This window comes from Chiloscyllium plagiosum, unplaced genomic scaffold (assembly GCF_037043375.1).
Source record: "Chiloscyllium plagiosum isolate Xiang-an unplaced genomic scaffold, Cpla_swu_hap1 HiC_scaffold_31, whole genome shotgun sequence".
NCBI classification, from domain to species: domain Eukaryota; kingdom Metazoa; phylum Chordata; class Chondrichthyes; order Orectolobiformes; family Hemiscylliidae; genus Chiloscyllium; species Chiloscyllium plagiosum.
In genome coordinates this window covers 54,648,175-54,662,699 of record NW_028270169.1, presented here as the reverse complement: position 1 = coordinate 54,662,699, position 14,525 = coordinate 54,648,175, and the positions used below count along the sequence as shown (strand labels likewise).

General features: G+C 40.4%; 1 protein-coding gene across 5 annotated transcripts in view; it reads right to left on the bottom strand.

Annotated features, from left to right (window-relative positions):
* Nucleotides 1–527: 527 nt before the first annotated feature.
* Nucleotides 528–14,525, bottom strand: part of ube2g1a (ubiquitin-conjugating enzyme E2G 1a (UBC7 homolog, yeast)) — an 80,436-nt gene continuing 66,438 nt past the window's right edge. For 2 of the 5 annotated variants that reach the window (XR_006315833.2, XR_006315832.2), the window contains exons 5-7: nucleotides 12,481–12,598; nucleotides 11,473–11,503; nucleotides 9,011–9,958 (exon numbers count right to left, since the gene is read on the bottom strand). Coding sequence is in view for 3 of the 5 variants with exons in the window: in XM_087977548.1 (XP_087833674.1) it covers nucleotides 4,656–5,705 (1,050 nt within the window). In the remaining 2 variants the exon portion in view is untranslated. Of the gene's footprint in view, nucleotides 875–4,515; nucleotides 9,959–11,472; nucleotides 11,505–12,480; nucleotides 12,599–14,525 lie in introns of those variants that run through there. The other 3 variants (XM_087977549.1, XM_087977548.1, XM_043718815.2) reach the window with 3 other exon arrangements.

Genomic DNA, 14,525 nt, shown 5'->3' with positions numbered 1-14,525 from the left:
AACACCCTGGAGTTGTTCAGGGAGAGGTGGGCACCGCAGCGAGTGGAGCGCATTATTTCCCCTCCAACTCTATTTTGATTTAATCCCTGCCCTCCTCTTCACTGTTTTGATCACACAGCATTGCCCTTTGATGTGAAGGGCGGTGCTGGTAACTGGCTACTTGGGTGTTTCCTTTCTTCCTGGTGGTGGAAACTGAATAAAGATTCGTGCACCTTGTGTCTCTCACACCTGCACAAACACACCATGGATGCTGGGGGAAAACAACAGGAGTGTCGAATGTCCTGTTATATTTTTTAAAAAGTACATTAGAGCCCAGGTGTCTCTGGAGAAGGAGCACACGGGTGTCCACCACCACCTTTAAGCAATTCAGGGAGAGGTTGGCACCACAGGGAGTGGAGTGCATTATTTTCCCCTCCAACTCTATTTTGATTTAATCCCTGCCCTCCCCTTCACTGTTTGATCACGTAGCATTGCCCTTTGATGTGAACACACTGCTTGGCACTGGCCACGTGTGTTTCTGTTCTTCCTGGTGGCGGAAACTAAATAAAGATTTGTACACCTTGTGTCTTTCACGCGTGTGCAGGTGTGAGACACAAACATGGGTGCTGGGTGGGGAAAAAATAAGCACTACCACAGTTAGGCAGGAGTGTTGGGGTATTTAAAAAAGCAGGAATGTCAAAAAAAAGGATGAGTGTAAGAGACTGACATAATAATGTTTGAGCCCATTATGAAGCAGTACTATAATCAAGCACAGTTCACATGTAAATGAAGACGAATTGGTGATGGGATGTCAGCATTCATTGCATTGTTGAAATGATAGCGGCAGCTTTCTTCAACAGCCATAGTGAACAGAGCATTACGTAGGACTGCAACACTGGAAAAGAAATTAAGGCATGCGATTGAGTCATAATGTGAGAAACATTAAGGAAATTGAACAACATGATGCCCATATCCTTCAATTCATTATCCATCTTGTTGCCATTAATTATTCACTTAAGTATCTTTTACAGAACAATAGCATGCTAGTGCATACAAATTGTATGTAGAACAGCTCAGGTCTTTTCCAGAAGGATGCTTTCTTCCTTAAAGTTAATATAGCCATACTGATAGACAGTTAAACAGCTCCTCTACCCTTATGCCGTTGTTGGGAGATAGAGGAATTACAGGGTAAAATTCCACCATTTCCTTACCTCCCCTTTATCTCAGTGATTATTGTCATATACCAATGTTCGTTCTAAAGCAGGTAGGGTAGGTTATGTGTACAGAGTACTGTGCCTACCACATATCAGAAACTGATGAGCCCCATTTGCTAGTATTTAGCAAATATTTTTATAAAACTATCCAGACACTTTTTAAGTGCTGTAATGGTATCCATTTCCACCACTTTCTCTGGCAACTCCTCCCATACACACATTGTAAGTAATCCAATCTACTTACGCCAGTGTGGAAACAGGCCCTTTGGCCCAACAAGCCCACACCGACCCACCGAAGCGTAACCCACCCATTCCCCTACATTTACCCCTTTACCTAACACTACAGGCAATTTAGCATGGCCAATTCACCTAATCTGCACACTTTTGGGTCTGCAGGAGGAAACCGGAGCACCCGGCGGAAACCCACGCAGACACGGGGAGAATGTGCAAACTCCACACAGTCAGTTGCCTGAGTCAGGAATTGAACCCGGGTCTCTGGCGCTGTGAGGCAGCAGTACTAACCACTGTACCACCGTGCTGCCCCAAATAGGGTGATTAGCCATGGTTTTTTTGCCTCAGGAGTCCAAAACAAGAGGGCGCAAACTTAAGGAGAGAGGGAAAGAAGCGGAGGGACCTGAGAGGCAACATTTCCAGAGTGATTCATATATGGAATGAACTGCAAGTGGAAGATGCAGGTACACAGTTACAAGATTTAAAAGACATTTGGACAGGTACGAATAGGAAAGATTAAGAGGGACATAGGCCAAATGCAGGCAAATGGAACTAGTGTAGTTTGGGAAACTTTTGACCCATAATCTTGTCTACTATAAGCAATACATTCTACAAAATTGGAAAATCCAAAGTGTGGTCAATTACAATTCTGATGCTCACTATGGACATTTTAACCGTGCCAACAGTTAAGCATTTAAAAGGTAACCAATTCCTTATTTCACAAGACATGGAGTTGCATTAAGCCAAAAAAAAAAGCATTGCTGTGCAAACTCTCCAGAGACAACAATGCTCAGTCAGTTTAGTGAACCAGCTGAATGAGAAATGCAATGTTTCAACAGGAAAATCATTTGACTGCAGCATGGGCAATCTTACATGAAGTGACCAGGGATAAAAGCTTTTTCAAAAAAAAAATCAAATATGGTTTCCAGTTCCTCTTAGTAGCAAGATCATGCAGGACTCTGGCTCTACAAGCTCTAAAGGATTACAGATAGTTTATTTGCAAATATAAATTGGAAGAATGAAGGCTTAGATTACAGAGAAGTAATTTTCTATATTAAAAAAAAACTGAGGTGCAATTGTGAGGTCAGTTGATAGCTACGGAAGACAATAATTTTGATGGAAGCTGGATCTGGATACTTCAGGGACATGCCAGCTCCAGGACGGACGGACGGACTTAAAGTAGCAGCTTGACATTCAACAGAGGAGACAGCAGTAAGATCGGACAAGGACCGCCAAAATACCTGGTTATAGCCCAACAGGTTTAATTGGAAGCACGAGCTTTCAGAGCGCTGCTCCTTCAACCAATACCCATAAGCAAGCTGAAAATTGCTCTCCCTCGTAGTTGGCAAAACAACAAAAAAAGTGTTTGAGAAAGAATGAACAATTCTAAACCAAAACCAAGACCTAGGTCCAAGTGACCAATTACCAGATTGAGGACCAGCACCACCACCGTGATATTGCAACCAAGAGCCGAAAAGAATAAAGTCACCTTATGCCACTCCATTTGCAGTTGGGCTTTGGTACAAAGATATCACGCCTTTTTGTCTATCTTCCACCTGTGACATTTCTAAGACTGCCTCATCTGTCTCTGCCCAGTTTATGAATGTGTGCATGAGCATGTCGGGTGGGTGTTTAGGTTTGCAATTGTAATTACTATTGTTTCTTTCTCAAAAGGACAGGCTCTTTATTATGAAAGATTAAGAAAACAAATCCTTCTTAAATCTTGTCAGATTGTGGTGACAGTCAAGCATTAACCATCCTGATCAAATTGATCATGTTTCACATGTGAAGACCCAAGGTAGTAGAGCTTGATTTCCAGTGCACAGTTCCTACCATGGTCACAACAATGCATACTGCTAGGAAGCCTCATGTTAAAAGGTACTGAATTGTTAGCAGCCAATGTACCAGTGATCACCTGCTCCAGAAATTTAAAACTACCCTACCTATACAAGTGCCAAATCTTGAAATTCTCTTTCTCCTCCTATGCCAGAGGCTCAACTGGAAAAGTTTTTTGATGATCGATAAAAGCATTGAGATAATGATGGCAGCATCACTTTACCGACCCGTGATCAGGAAAAGAATAAATGTTTTTTCTTTTGAAGAAAATTAAAGAAGGTTAGGATCTGAATAGTGCTACAGAATACTGTGAAATCGACATTACTTTCAAAAGGGAATTAGCCAATTATCTGAAAAGATTTACAGGGCTTAGAGAATAGCGAAGTGCTTGCTTAGGAGCGCTTTTGGGACAGAGGACAGAATGGATACAGCACAGGAATGAACTTTTTTTGGAAAAAAAGAATTGGTGACAGTTCTGCAGCAGGAAGATGATAGGGAAAGCCGATCACAATAGGACTGAACTCCACTTCGATCTTCCATGGAAAAATGGCCCAGCAAGGCTGTGTTCAACACCCAGACAAGCATATGATAGACAATAGGTGCAGGAGTAGGCCATTCAGCCCTTCGAGCCTGCAGCGCCATTCAATATAATCATGGCTGATCATTCCTAATCAGTATCCTGTTCCTGCCTTATCTCCATAACCCTTGATTCCACTATCTTTGAGAGCTCTATCCAACTCCTCCTTAAATGAATCCAGAGAGTGGGCCTCCACTGCCCTCTGGGGCAGAGCATTCCACACAGCCACCACTCTCTGGGTGAAGAGGTTGCTCCTGAGCTCTGTCCTAAATGGTCTACCCCGTATTTTTAAGCTGTGCCCGCTGGTTCGGCACTCACCCATCAGTGGAAATATGTTTCCTACTGCCAGAGTGTCCAATCCTTTCATAATCTTATACATCTCAATCAGATCCCCTCTCAATCTTTGAAACTCAAGGGTATACAAGCCCAGTTGCTTCAGTCTTTCAGTGTAAGGTAATCCTGCCATTCCAGGAATTGACCTCGTGAACCTACGCTGCACTCCCTCAATAGCCAGAATGTCTCTTCTCAAATTTGGAGACCAGGACTGCACACAGTACTCCAGGTGTGGTCTCACCAGGGCCCTATACAGCTGCAGAAGCACCTCTTTGCTTCTATACTCCATTCCTTTTGTTATGAAGGTCAGCATGCTATTAGCCTTCTTCACTACCTGCTGTACCTGCATGCTTGCCTTCATTGACTGGTGTACAAGAACACCCATATCTCTCTGTACTGCCCCTTTACATAAATTGATTCCATTGAGGTAGTAATCTGCCTTCCTATTCTTGCTACCAAAGTGGATAACCATACATTTATCCACATTAAACTGCATCTGCCCACTCACCTAACTTGTCCAGGTCACCCTGTAATCTCCTAACATCCTCACTTTTCACCCTGCCACCCAGCTTTGTATCATCAGCAAATTTGCTAATGTTATTGCTGATACCATCTTCTATATCATTAACATATATTCTAAAAAGCTGTGGTCCCAGCACGGATCCCTGCGGTACCCCACTGGTCACTGCCTGCCATTCCGAAATGGAGCCGTTTATCACTACCCTTTGTTTCCTATTAGCCAACCAATTTTCAATCCAATCTAGTACTTTGCCCCCAATACCATGCGCCCTAATTTTACTCACTAACCTCCTGTGTGGGACTTTATCAAAAGCTTTCTGAAAGTCCAGGTACACTATATCTACTGGATTTCCCTCATCCAACTTCATAGTTACATCCTCAAAAAATTCAAGAAGATTAGTCAAGCATGATTTCCCCTTCATAAATCCATGCTGACTCTGTCCTATCCTGTTACTACTATCTAGATGTGCAGTAATTTCATCCTTTATAATAGACTCCAGCATCTTTCCCACCACTGAGGTCAAACTAACTGGTCTATAATTACCTGCTTTCTCTCGCCCACCTTTCTTAAAAAGTGGTATAACATTAGCCACCCTCCAATCCTCAGGAACCGACCCTGAATCTATTGAACTCTGGAAAATAATCACCAACGCATCCACGATTTCCCGAACCATCTCCTTCAGCACCCTGGGATGCAGACCATCAGGCCCCGGAGACTTATCAACCTTCAGACCTAACAGTCTCTCCAACACCAAATCCTGGCAAATATAAATTCCCTTAAGTTCAGGTCCTTCAGCCACTGTTACCTCAGGGAGATCACTTGGGAAGACACAAGCAAACACAGATCTGAAGTACCCATTTAATTCCTCTGCCATTTCTTTGTTCCTAGTAATATATTCCCCTGTTTCTGGCTTCAAGGGCCCAATTTTTGCCCTAACCATTTTTTTGCCTTGCACATACCTAAAAAAGCTTTTACTATCCTCAATATTCTTGGCCAGTTTACCTTCGTACCTCATTTTCCCTCTGCGTATTTCCTTCTTAGTAATCCTCTGTTGCTCTTTAAAAGCTTCCCAGTCCTCAGTTTTCCACCACTGAGGTCAGAATGATGAACTAGCTATTGCCATGCAGCTGAAGACAGCCAGCTTTATGAACAGTGGTCAGCAAGGAGTCAACATCTTGGAATATGTCTAAGTTTATAAAGAAAATTTAAAAATCCAAAAGGTCAGCTACAGTAACACAAAAGTAATCATAGGTCACCTTCCCCAAAGTAAAACTAAACCCACCACATCTCTTCCGTGAAAAAGACTGTTTCTACCCTAACCTCTCCCATTAACAAGTAACCCATACTCTAACTATGTAAAAGGAAATTTCTAACAAGCGTTTTTTAAAAAAGCATTTGAATTGCATCAAATTGTCAGACTGCTTGTCTTGTAGCAAGGACTGGGTGACCAAAAATTCCCTCCAACTAAACATCAAGACTGAAGCCTTTACTTTCAGTCCCTGATCCTATACCATTCCTTAGGCAACTAATATGATTAAACCAATCCATTTTCAACCCAGTGCGGCCTAACCATAATCTAACAGAGGCCTTAAATTCAGAGAGGGCGGTCACAGAGTGGGCGGTCACAGAGCTGTTCCCTCTTGTGGGAACCAGTACATCTCGGTATTGGTACAACAGTAGTCACTAAGAAATCCAGTGAAAAATTCAGAAGAAACCTACTTCCAAAATCGTCAGAAAATGGAACTCCATTATCACATGCAAAAGGAGGAAGAACAAATTTGATGGTTAGGATGAGAATTAGATGAGAAATTAAAGAATTAGGTGAGAAAATAAAAGATGGCAATAAAAAATTTGGAAAATGCTCAAGTGGAGTATAAACATTAGACACTAAACATATCTGTTTCTCTCCACACATGCTACCAGACTTCCTGAATTTCTCAAGTAGTGTTTTTATTTCAGATCCCCAATACGGCACAGAACAGGAGCACGGGTTCGATTCCAGCCTCAGGTAACTGTCTGCAGTTGAGTTTCCACATTCTTCCAGTGTCTGTGTGGGTTTCCTCCCACAATCCAAACTGTGCAGGTTAGGTGGATTGGCCATGCTAAATTGCCCATATGGTGTCCAGGGTGCACTCACCTACCTCTCCCAAAGTATAAGATAGTTACAGTTTTCCATTAAAACAACTCTGCTACATGCTTTGCAGTTACACAAAATATATTAGGCAGATTAGCCATGGTAAATGCAGGGGTAGGGATAAGGATGCTCTTCAGAGGTTTGGTGTGGACTCAATGGCCACTTGGCCCGCTTCCACACTGTAGGGAAGCTATGTGTAGTATCTTGGTTTCGCTGCAATGCTTTTGCTGACATTCGAAGGTTTACCTCCTGACAAACCTGAAGCCATCCAAAACTCTGGCTTTTCATGTGCCAATTCACATTAAGTTCTACTCCCTCACCTCTAGGCTTGCTGATCTACATTATATCCTGGGTATACAATATTTCCATCTTAAAATCTTATCCATTCTGTGAAACCCACTGGCCTTAAATTCCATCTGTCCTCACCCAATGTAGCTCAATGACAAATTTTGTTTGATAATGCTTGTAAAGTGATGTCATGACATTAAATGGCACTGTATAAATGCAAGTCATTGACTGTGCCTAGGGTAGCTGTTCACTACGTTGCCTGACATTTCTCTATTTGCATGCTAAAATGCAACAAATGTTGTCTAGCAACATTAACATGAAAATACTGCTGTGATTTCTAGCATTGAGTTTAAATGAACATAGCACCTTAATAAAAATAAATATCAGGAGTAAATTTTGCAGCAAAAGCTTTAATTTACACCTTTAACAGGCATATTGTACTTAATGCATAATGACTGACAACATAGGAACAGTACATTCCTGGCTAAAAGAGGTCCTGATGTTTCAGATCACTTGACACATGCATTTCTCTTTCAGGAAATATTGTCTGGCTCAGTTACTTCGGAAAGTGATTCAACCTCAGAAATTGCAGACATGATTAGTCTCTATAGTTAGCATTGGGCTAAACTAATTTTGGAGCTTCAAATTTTAAATGTCAAGTGAGTTGCACAGTTTCAGAATCCAGGACTACTCCTTGTTGTATTAATTCATTAGCAAGGGCATCGGTCTCACCACTGATTTGTGGTTTTTCCCATAATACACCTGAAAGACTTTTCACTAAACATGTCATTGCATTTTCTATGGCTTTAATCCATGTTCTCAGCATGGGATTTTCTTGGATGTACTTTTAAACCACTTAAGCTCACTGTCAGCATTATAGCCCTTATTGTAAATTTCCCAGAGCTTAAATTCAACACTTCCATTACAGTACCTTAAAAATCTTATTAGTCAGGAATAAAACTGGAGATTACAACTTCGCTTTTAATTGGTAAAGTTTAATCTTTGCTTTGATAATAGTTTCATCTGATTTAGTTGGTGTACCAACAACCCTAAAATAGTTTTAATATTTTCTCCAATTTTGCATCTCATTTAGATGATACTCCCCTGACCTTAAATCACTTTGCTTTTAAAGTTAAAATGCCATTTCTGCTATTTATACCGGATGGACTTTTTTTTGCATGATATAACAGCATCTCATTAATACTGAAATGGAGAACCTGCAGCTCCAATATTCACTCTCAGGCACACCACAAGCACTGACTATCAAGGGAGTTTCTGACCTAACACTGCCTCCCACATCTCAGCTACAGTCTGCCCATCCATTCAAAAGTCAATTTTAAAATCCAATAAATCTTACAAGTGTTCCACTTGTTCAGGGGGCTTGACAAGTCAAAGCAAATTACCCACATGTGAATAGATGATTTAAAATTACTGTGCATTGTGATGCCAATACTAACAGCCCAGTGCCCCTCAATCCAAAACTGTACTGGATCCCAAAGGAGGTCTCACCCATGAAGGAGTAAAATTAAACAATGCAGAAGGACCTGTCACTGTACTGTACTATATGTTCTACATTCTGTAAGAGACACAGTACTCACTAGTGAAGTGCAAGAACTAATCTCTCCCCTTTCTTTCCTAGATTTACGCCAGCACCAACCCCCAAAAAAGTATAAAAATTAAAGTGTGCAGTGTATTTAAAATATTTAATATAACAAGAGCTGTCTTAAGATGGTATTCAAGTACACTGTAAGCAGAATGTAAGTTATTGTACTAAAGTACAATTAGTTGCATAGAGTTCAATCCATTGGATCCCTATTTTGTTTGAGTTCAAATTTTAATAATTTCCATGAAACAAAAGTGCAATTGAGAGGTTTTACACAACTGAAACTGACAACTCATACTGGAAAACAATTATATTTTGGAAGAACTTTCACTACAGGTGACAGAATTCCAAAAATCAAATTACATGAAAATATACATCACCATTTCTCTTTGTACACTCCAGCAGAAAATCTGCATTATAGCTAGAAAGGAAAGAAAACGCACACACACAAACAGCATTTTAATACCAAAAAAGTCCTCAAACTCCCACTGAGAAGGGTGAAAGCCTACACCTAAACATGTGAAACCTACTTCAAACACTCCCCACAAGTCAAGCTCAAAACATTGTTTCAGCAGTTGGGCAGTGAAGACTAATGAGGTCACCTTGGCTAATTTTCAAATTCAGGTATAAACTTTAACCCCTTGCTGTAGAACCAAAAGTATCTGCATATTAAATTTGAACATCTGCAAATTATTCATGCCCAAAATATTTTAGGCCAAGTGTTAATGCATCAGAATATCTGGCAAAACATTCTCACAATGGAATCCATTTTAAAACATTGATAAATGCAACTTTCAGTTTGACAGTGCAAGATACCTTTTACAAGACTGGTTTCGTTTTAATAGTAAACTTAAGAAAATTGAATGCACAAAGCCCCCTTGCTAAAATCTTTCAGAATTTACACGATTCTCTAACTACAAGCAAGCTATAATTTGGTACAATGCATATTGTGGGTGTCTAAGTACAGTATATAGAATATCCAGATAATGTTGTGCTATGTACACGTCTTTACAATTTCTCCTGAAGATCAAAGCAGTTCACAGGAATCCTGATGCATCATTTTGTCCCCCCCTCCCCAAGTTGGCACGATAGGTTTTACTCAACAATGAGGATGGCATAATTCACTCGCAGCTCCATAATGCCTATCCAGGATTTCCAACTTGTTACCAGTTTGAAGAGGTCCAACAATTGGTGGGTTGAGTGCAGAAAGTCAACAGTGCCATGTTGGTTCTTAATTGGAGACCTGCAACTCAAATTTCCCATTAGTTATTGCTTCAATTTAGTGCAAATTCTTAAAACAAGCTTTAATACCATCGTTTAAAAGCAAACATATCCTACCAGTACATCAGATGCAGCCTCACATGGGCTACAAGTCTCTTGTGGAGATCTCAAAAGCATTTTTTAAACAGATTTCTAAAAACTCTGAAAAACCTATTTTCCCAGTGTAAAACATATCAATTTAGCTTCCTTTCAAACAGTAACTGATTAATTATACACTACTGGGGATTGTGCCACAATGTATATGAAATGCAGGTAAATTGGAGCCACTTGGTTTCTTTATAGTTGTTTGTAGAATGCTAATGAATCCAATTTGATTCATTAGTATTCTACAAAATGTAAAGAAACCAAGTGGCTCCAATTTTCCTGTATTTCATATTAACTGGAAGATTAAGGGTAAAGGATTTACAACTGGGAGCTTCAATCAGGCAACTGCTAACTTCCAATTTTCCATACTTGGCAAGCTCTCCCTGACTGTTTCACTGGTGTTTTATTTAATTGCTGATTAATATTAATCCCTTTCACCACATTCATACTACTCTACCCCTCCATTCTCACTGATCTGAGCAACTCTTAAGACTTGTATGCCCAAAGGCCACTGAAGCAAATAAGTTTGTTGTATTTTCCCCAGCACTATTGAAAATAACATGGGAGGAAAAGAAAAAAAAAGAGATTATGCTGATTGGTGGGGCTTGATATGGAAATAGTGTAAACTTGAAAATACATGCATCGAAAATGATTGGATATCACCTACATTTTGGTAACAGGGCGTAGCTGCCAGTTGAGAAGAAACATCATTAATTTTAAGTGACATTTAAGGCTTTTCACTAGCAGGAGCTAAAATTGACTTGGCTTACGAACTGTGAGCCTAGTCAACGGTGGAGGAGCCTCAGCAGTAAGTGGTCTACTCCTGCATCTAATTTCAATGTTTGTATGAGTAAAGGCAATTGTGAAACTACACATTGCAAGACCCTAACTTGTTCATTTTTGCTTTTCTTTTTGAAGGAAACTTTTCCATGTCCTTTCCATGTCTAATCTGACTCCAATACCAAAAGCAATGAAATTTACTTTATGTGTGGTACCCTCTCAATGTGGCTGTCAAATGATTTAAAACCTATTCTTTGTTCAAAAAAAAAAAAAGCAGCTCACCATTATCTTGAAGGGCAGATGGACAATCAAAGCTATTTTGTTATTGAATAAAAAGACTAAATAATTAGTCATTCTTGGTGGAATCTGCAGGAGATGCTGCTGTCCTGGACAACATGCAAACCAGTTGGCTTAATCCACAGGACTGCAAACTGTGGGAGGAAGTGTTCAGGGCACCTTTCAATCTCATTATGCTTGCTCCCAGTAGCAAACATTAGTTGGGAAACTCATTGGTATTTTTAAAAAAGGAAGCACCTTCACTTAAGATGGTTCTTGCGTCACAGTGCCAATTATCAATTCATGTATCACTGGTTAGTTTACAAAGAGTTTTACCTTTGAAGACACCAAGCCTCAGTAAATTCACCTTCAACAGGAATTAAAGAAAAAAAAATTAATCCAAAATGCCAGGCATACATTGTAGACTGAACAAGTAGAACAGCCTTATGGGGCAGAATAGCTTACTCCTGCCATTTCATATGACTTGTGACATTTATAGCATTTGGATGCTAGCAACTATGTGACAAAAGATCAGATGAGATAGTAAAGCAAACCTGGAGCTTAATGGACTTGGGTACTTCAGTTGACCTGTACCACGCAGGAAAGAATTTTACAACGATAAGCATAGCTCTCGAACTATAGCACAAACTTCAGATACTGGAATATAACTCAAACAATGCTAAATCTGACTATAGTCTCATCCTGAAGTCAATGTGAAATAAGAGTTAAGCGTTGATAATGTTTTGCTTTGGCATGTGCAGTAGATCAAGTCATACCATTGACCTTAAAGGCTTCAACTGTCCATACTTGCTGGACTTGGGATGGCACAGCGGCTCAGTGGTTAGCACTGCTGCCTCACAGCGCCAGGTACCTAGGTTAGAGTCCCACCTCGGGCGACTGTTTTGTGGAGTTTGCAAATTCTCCCAGCGTCTGCGTGGGCTTCCTCCAGGTGCTCCGGTTTCCTCCCACAATCCAAAAATGTAGAGGTTAGGTAAATTGGCCATCGTGTAAGGTGCATTAGTCAGGGTAAATATAGGGTAGGGGAATGCGTCTGGGTGGGTTACTCTTCGAAGGGTCGGTGTGGACTTGGTGGGCCGAAGGACCTGTTGCCATACTGCAGGGAATCAAATCTAAGGTTAAAACAATAGCATCGGGAGGCCAGTGAGGTGGTGCTGTAGTCCAATCTGTGCATTTTGCTGTTCATAAGTCTCGACAATAAACTAAAAAACTATATTATTACTGTTTAACTCTCTCCAATCAATCAACATGACAAAACAGCCTGATAGTGGAAAGATCCTAATTAGTCAATTTTGCACTCGATTGAAAGTTCACTATCTTCCTTACCAGAAAGTGAAGCTTCCTGGTGAACGAAACATCACTCAAATGCAGTTTCTTGACTTTTTCTTACACAGCGTGCAACTTTTCTTTTGAATTCCCCATTACGGTCTTCCCTCCATTCTTTCTACAATTGTAAGCCAGAGAAAAGAACGAACAAAATCAGAGTACATTCATCTGTTGCCCAAATATTAAAAATTGGGGAGTTGCAGGAGGGTGAATACAAATCACAGGGCAAAATACCAAGATGATCATAAACTCTTAATGTAACACAAACTTATTTTCCAATCATGAAATTCAAATTGCAGCATAATGTGTTCCCTCAGGGTGGCCAAAAACAAATAGTACAAACACAGAGGTTTTAGTTTGGTGGCAATTACAGCCAGTGTAGGAAAGCAATTAGTACACTGTGAAGTCAAAACTGCAGTGAAAGCAACAATGAGATAACTTTTAAGTATTGGTCAGGATATGAAGATCATAAAACTGATAGATGTCAGGCAGGCAGGGGGACACCTGAACTGTACAGTGATACACAAGAGTGCTGAGAAATTTCGTGTTCAACAGGAGGTTTTAATAAATGCTGGAGTCCATTTTGAAGTCAGCTCCACAAGCATTCAGGCAGAGCTTTGACAGAATTAACTATGATGATCTGTACACTATGCCTGAATCTTGCTTTCTCAGTTCCGTTAACATGCAGAGTAAAAAAGGTGCCAAAATTTCATTTTGCAACAGTTTTGCGCAAGTATTCTTTTGACTAAATATCCACCAAAACTGTCAAAAAATGTAACCATTCGGCAGGAGCAGGACATTACGAATTTCAAATACTAATTAAGGAGCCAACAGGAGTGGATAATCTCACTATACAAGTTCAAAGAAGTGGAGAGATGTGTGATTTACAACAGAAATCAAAAGCTGTAAATTTTAGTATGGTTTTCACAAAAGATATACAGAAGGCAAGACAGCATGGGAGGGTGTCATAAGAAATCCAACAAAACCATGATCACCAGGATGTTGAATTTCCACATTAATGTGAAAGTATCCAAAAACCAGTTAATTGTGACTCATTCCTCTAACAAAGTATGTTAAACTACAATACGCAATAGCAAAATGAGGGCTGAGTGACCAGGAAGTAACTGCAGATCCATCAAGGCTGGCAATGGCAAGTATACACAATGGTTGCATTTCAGGCTAACTCAAGGGCTGCACTGTACAAACTTTCATGGGTTGAATATTTTTATGCTGAGAAATTGGGATCAATATCAAAGTTCTGCCTTCTTTCTAAATATGTCGAAGGGTTTGTGGCAGAGTGGTAGTGCCCCCACCTTTTGATCAGGAGGCCTAGGTTCAAATCCTACCTACTCCAGGAGGTGTGTAATAACATATCGAAACAGGCGGATTAGTAAATATTGTAACTCAAGGACTGGGTCTCCTGTGGTGCAATGGTTTTGCTGCCACGAGTCAGGAGTTGAGTTAAGAGTCCTGGAGGTGTCTTGCAGGATATCGGAGGTGGCTCATTAAAAATAACTAAGCCAAGGGCTATTTCTCTCCAACCAGAATGGATGCAAATATGCAACCATTACAAGACAACTCCAGTGGGCTGCAACAAAGCTGGCTAAGCGCCAACCTTTGCTCAGGTGCACCTCAGCTCGTGCTGAATTACTAAGTAAGTAAAACAATGTTTTCTCAAGGTGAAAAAAAGTGGCCAAGATTTCAATCAACACTGAAGGCAAACAAAGGGGTCAGAAACATAATTGCCAGTATCTGTAACGTCCAATCCTGTCAAAAACTTAAGTTTTTTTGTGAAATAGAAAAACATGAAACCAATTAACATTAGCTAACAACTTCCACCCTGCCCTCAAATTCATCTGGTCTATCTCAAACACCTCCCTCCCCGGTCTTGATCTGTTTCCATCTGTGGAAACAGTTTATGGAACAATATTTACTATAGACCAAGACTTCCATAACTACCCGGACTCCGCCTCCTCCCAACTTGCACCCTGCAAGTAGTCCAGCCTGTTTTCCAATTCGTCCATCACATCTGATGAGAAGTTCCA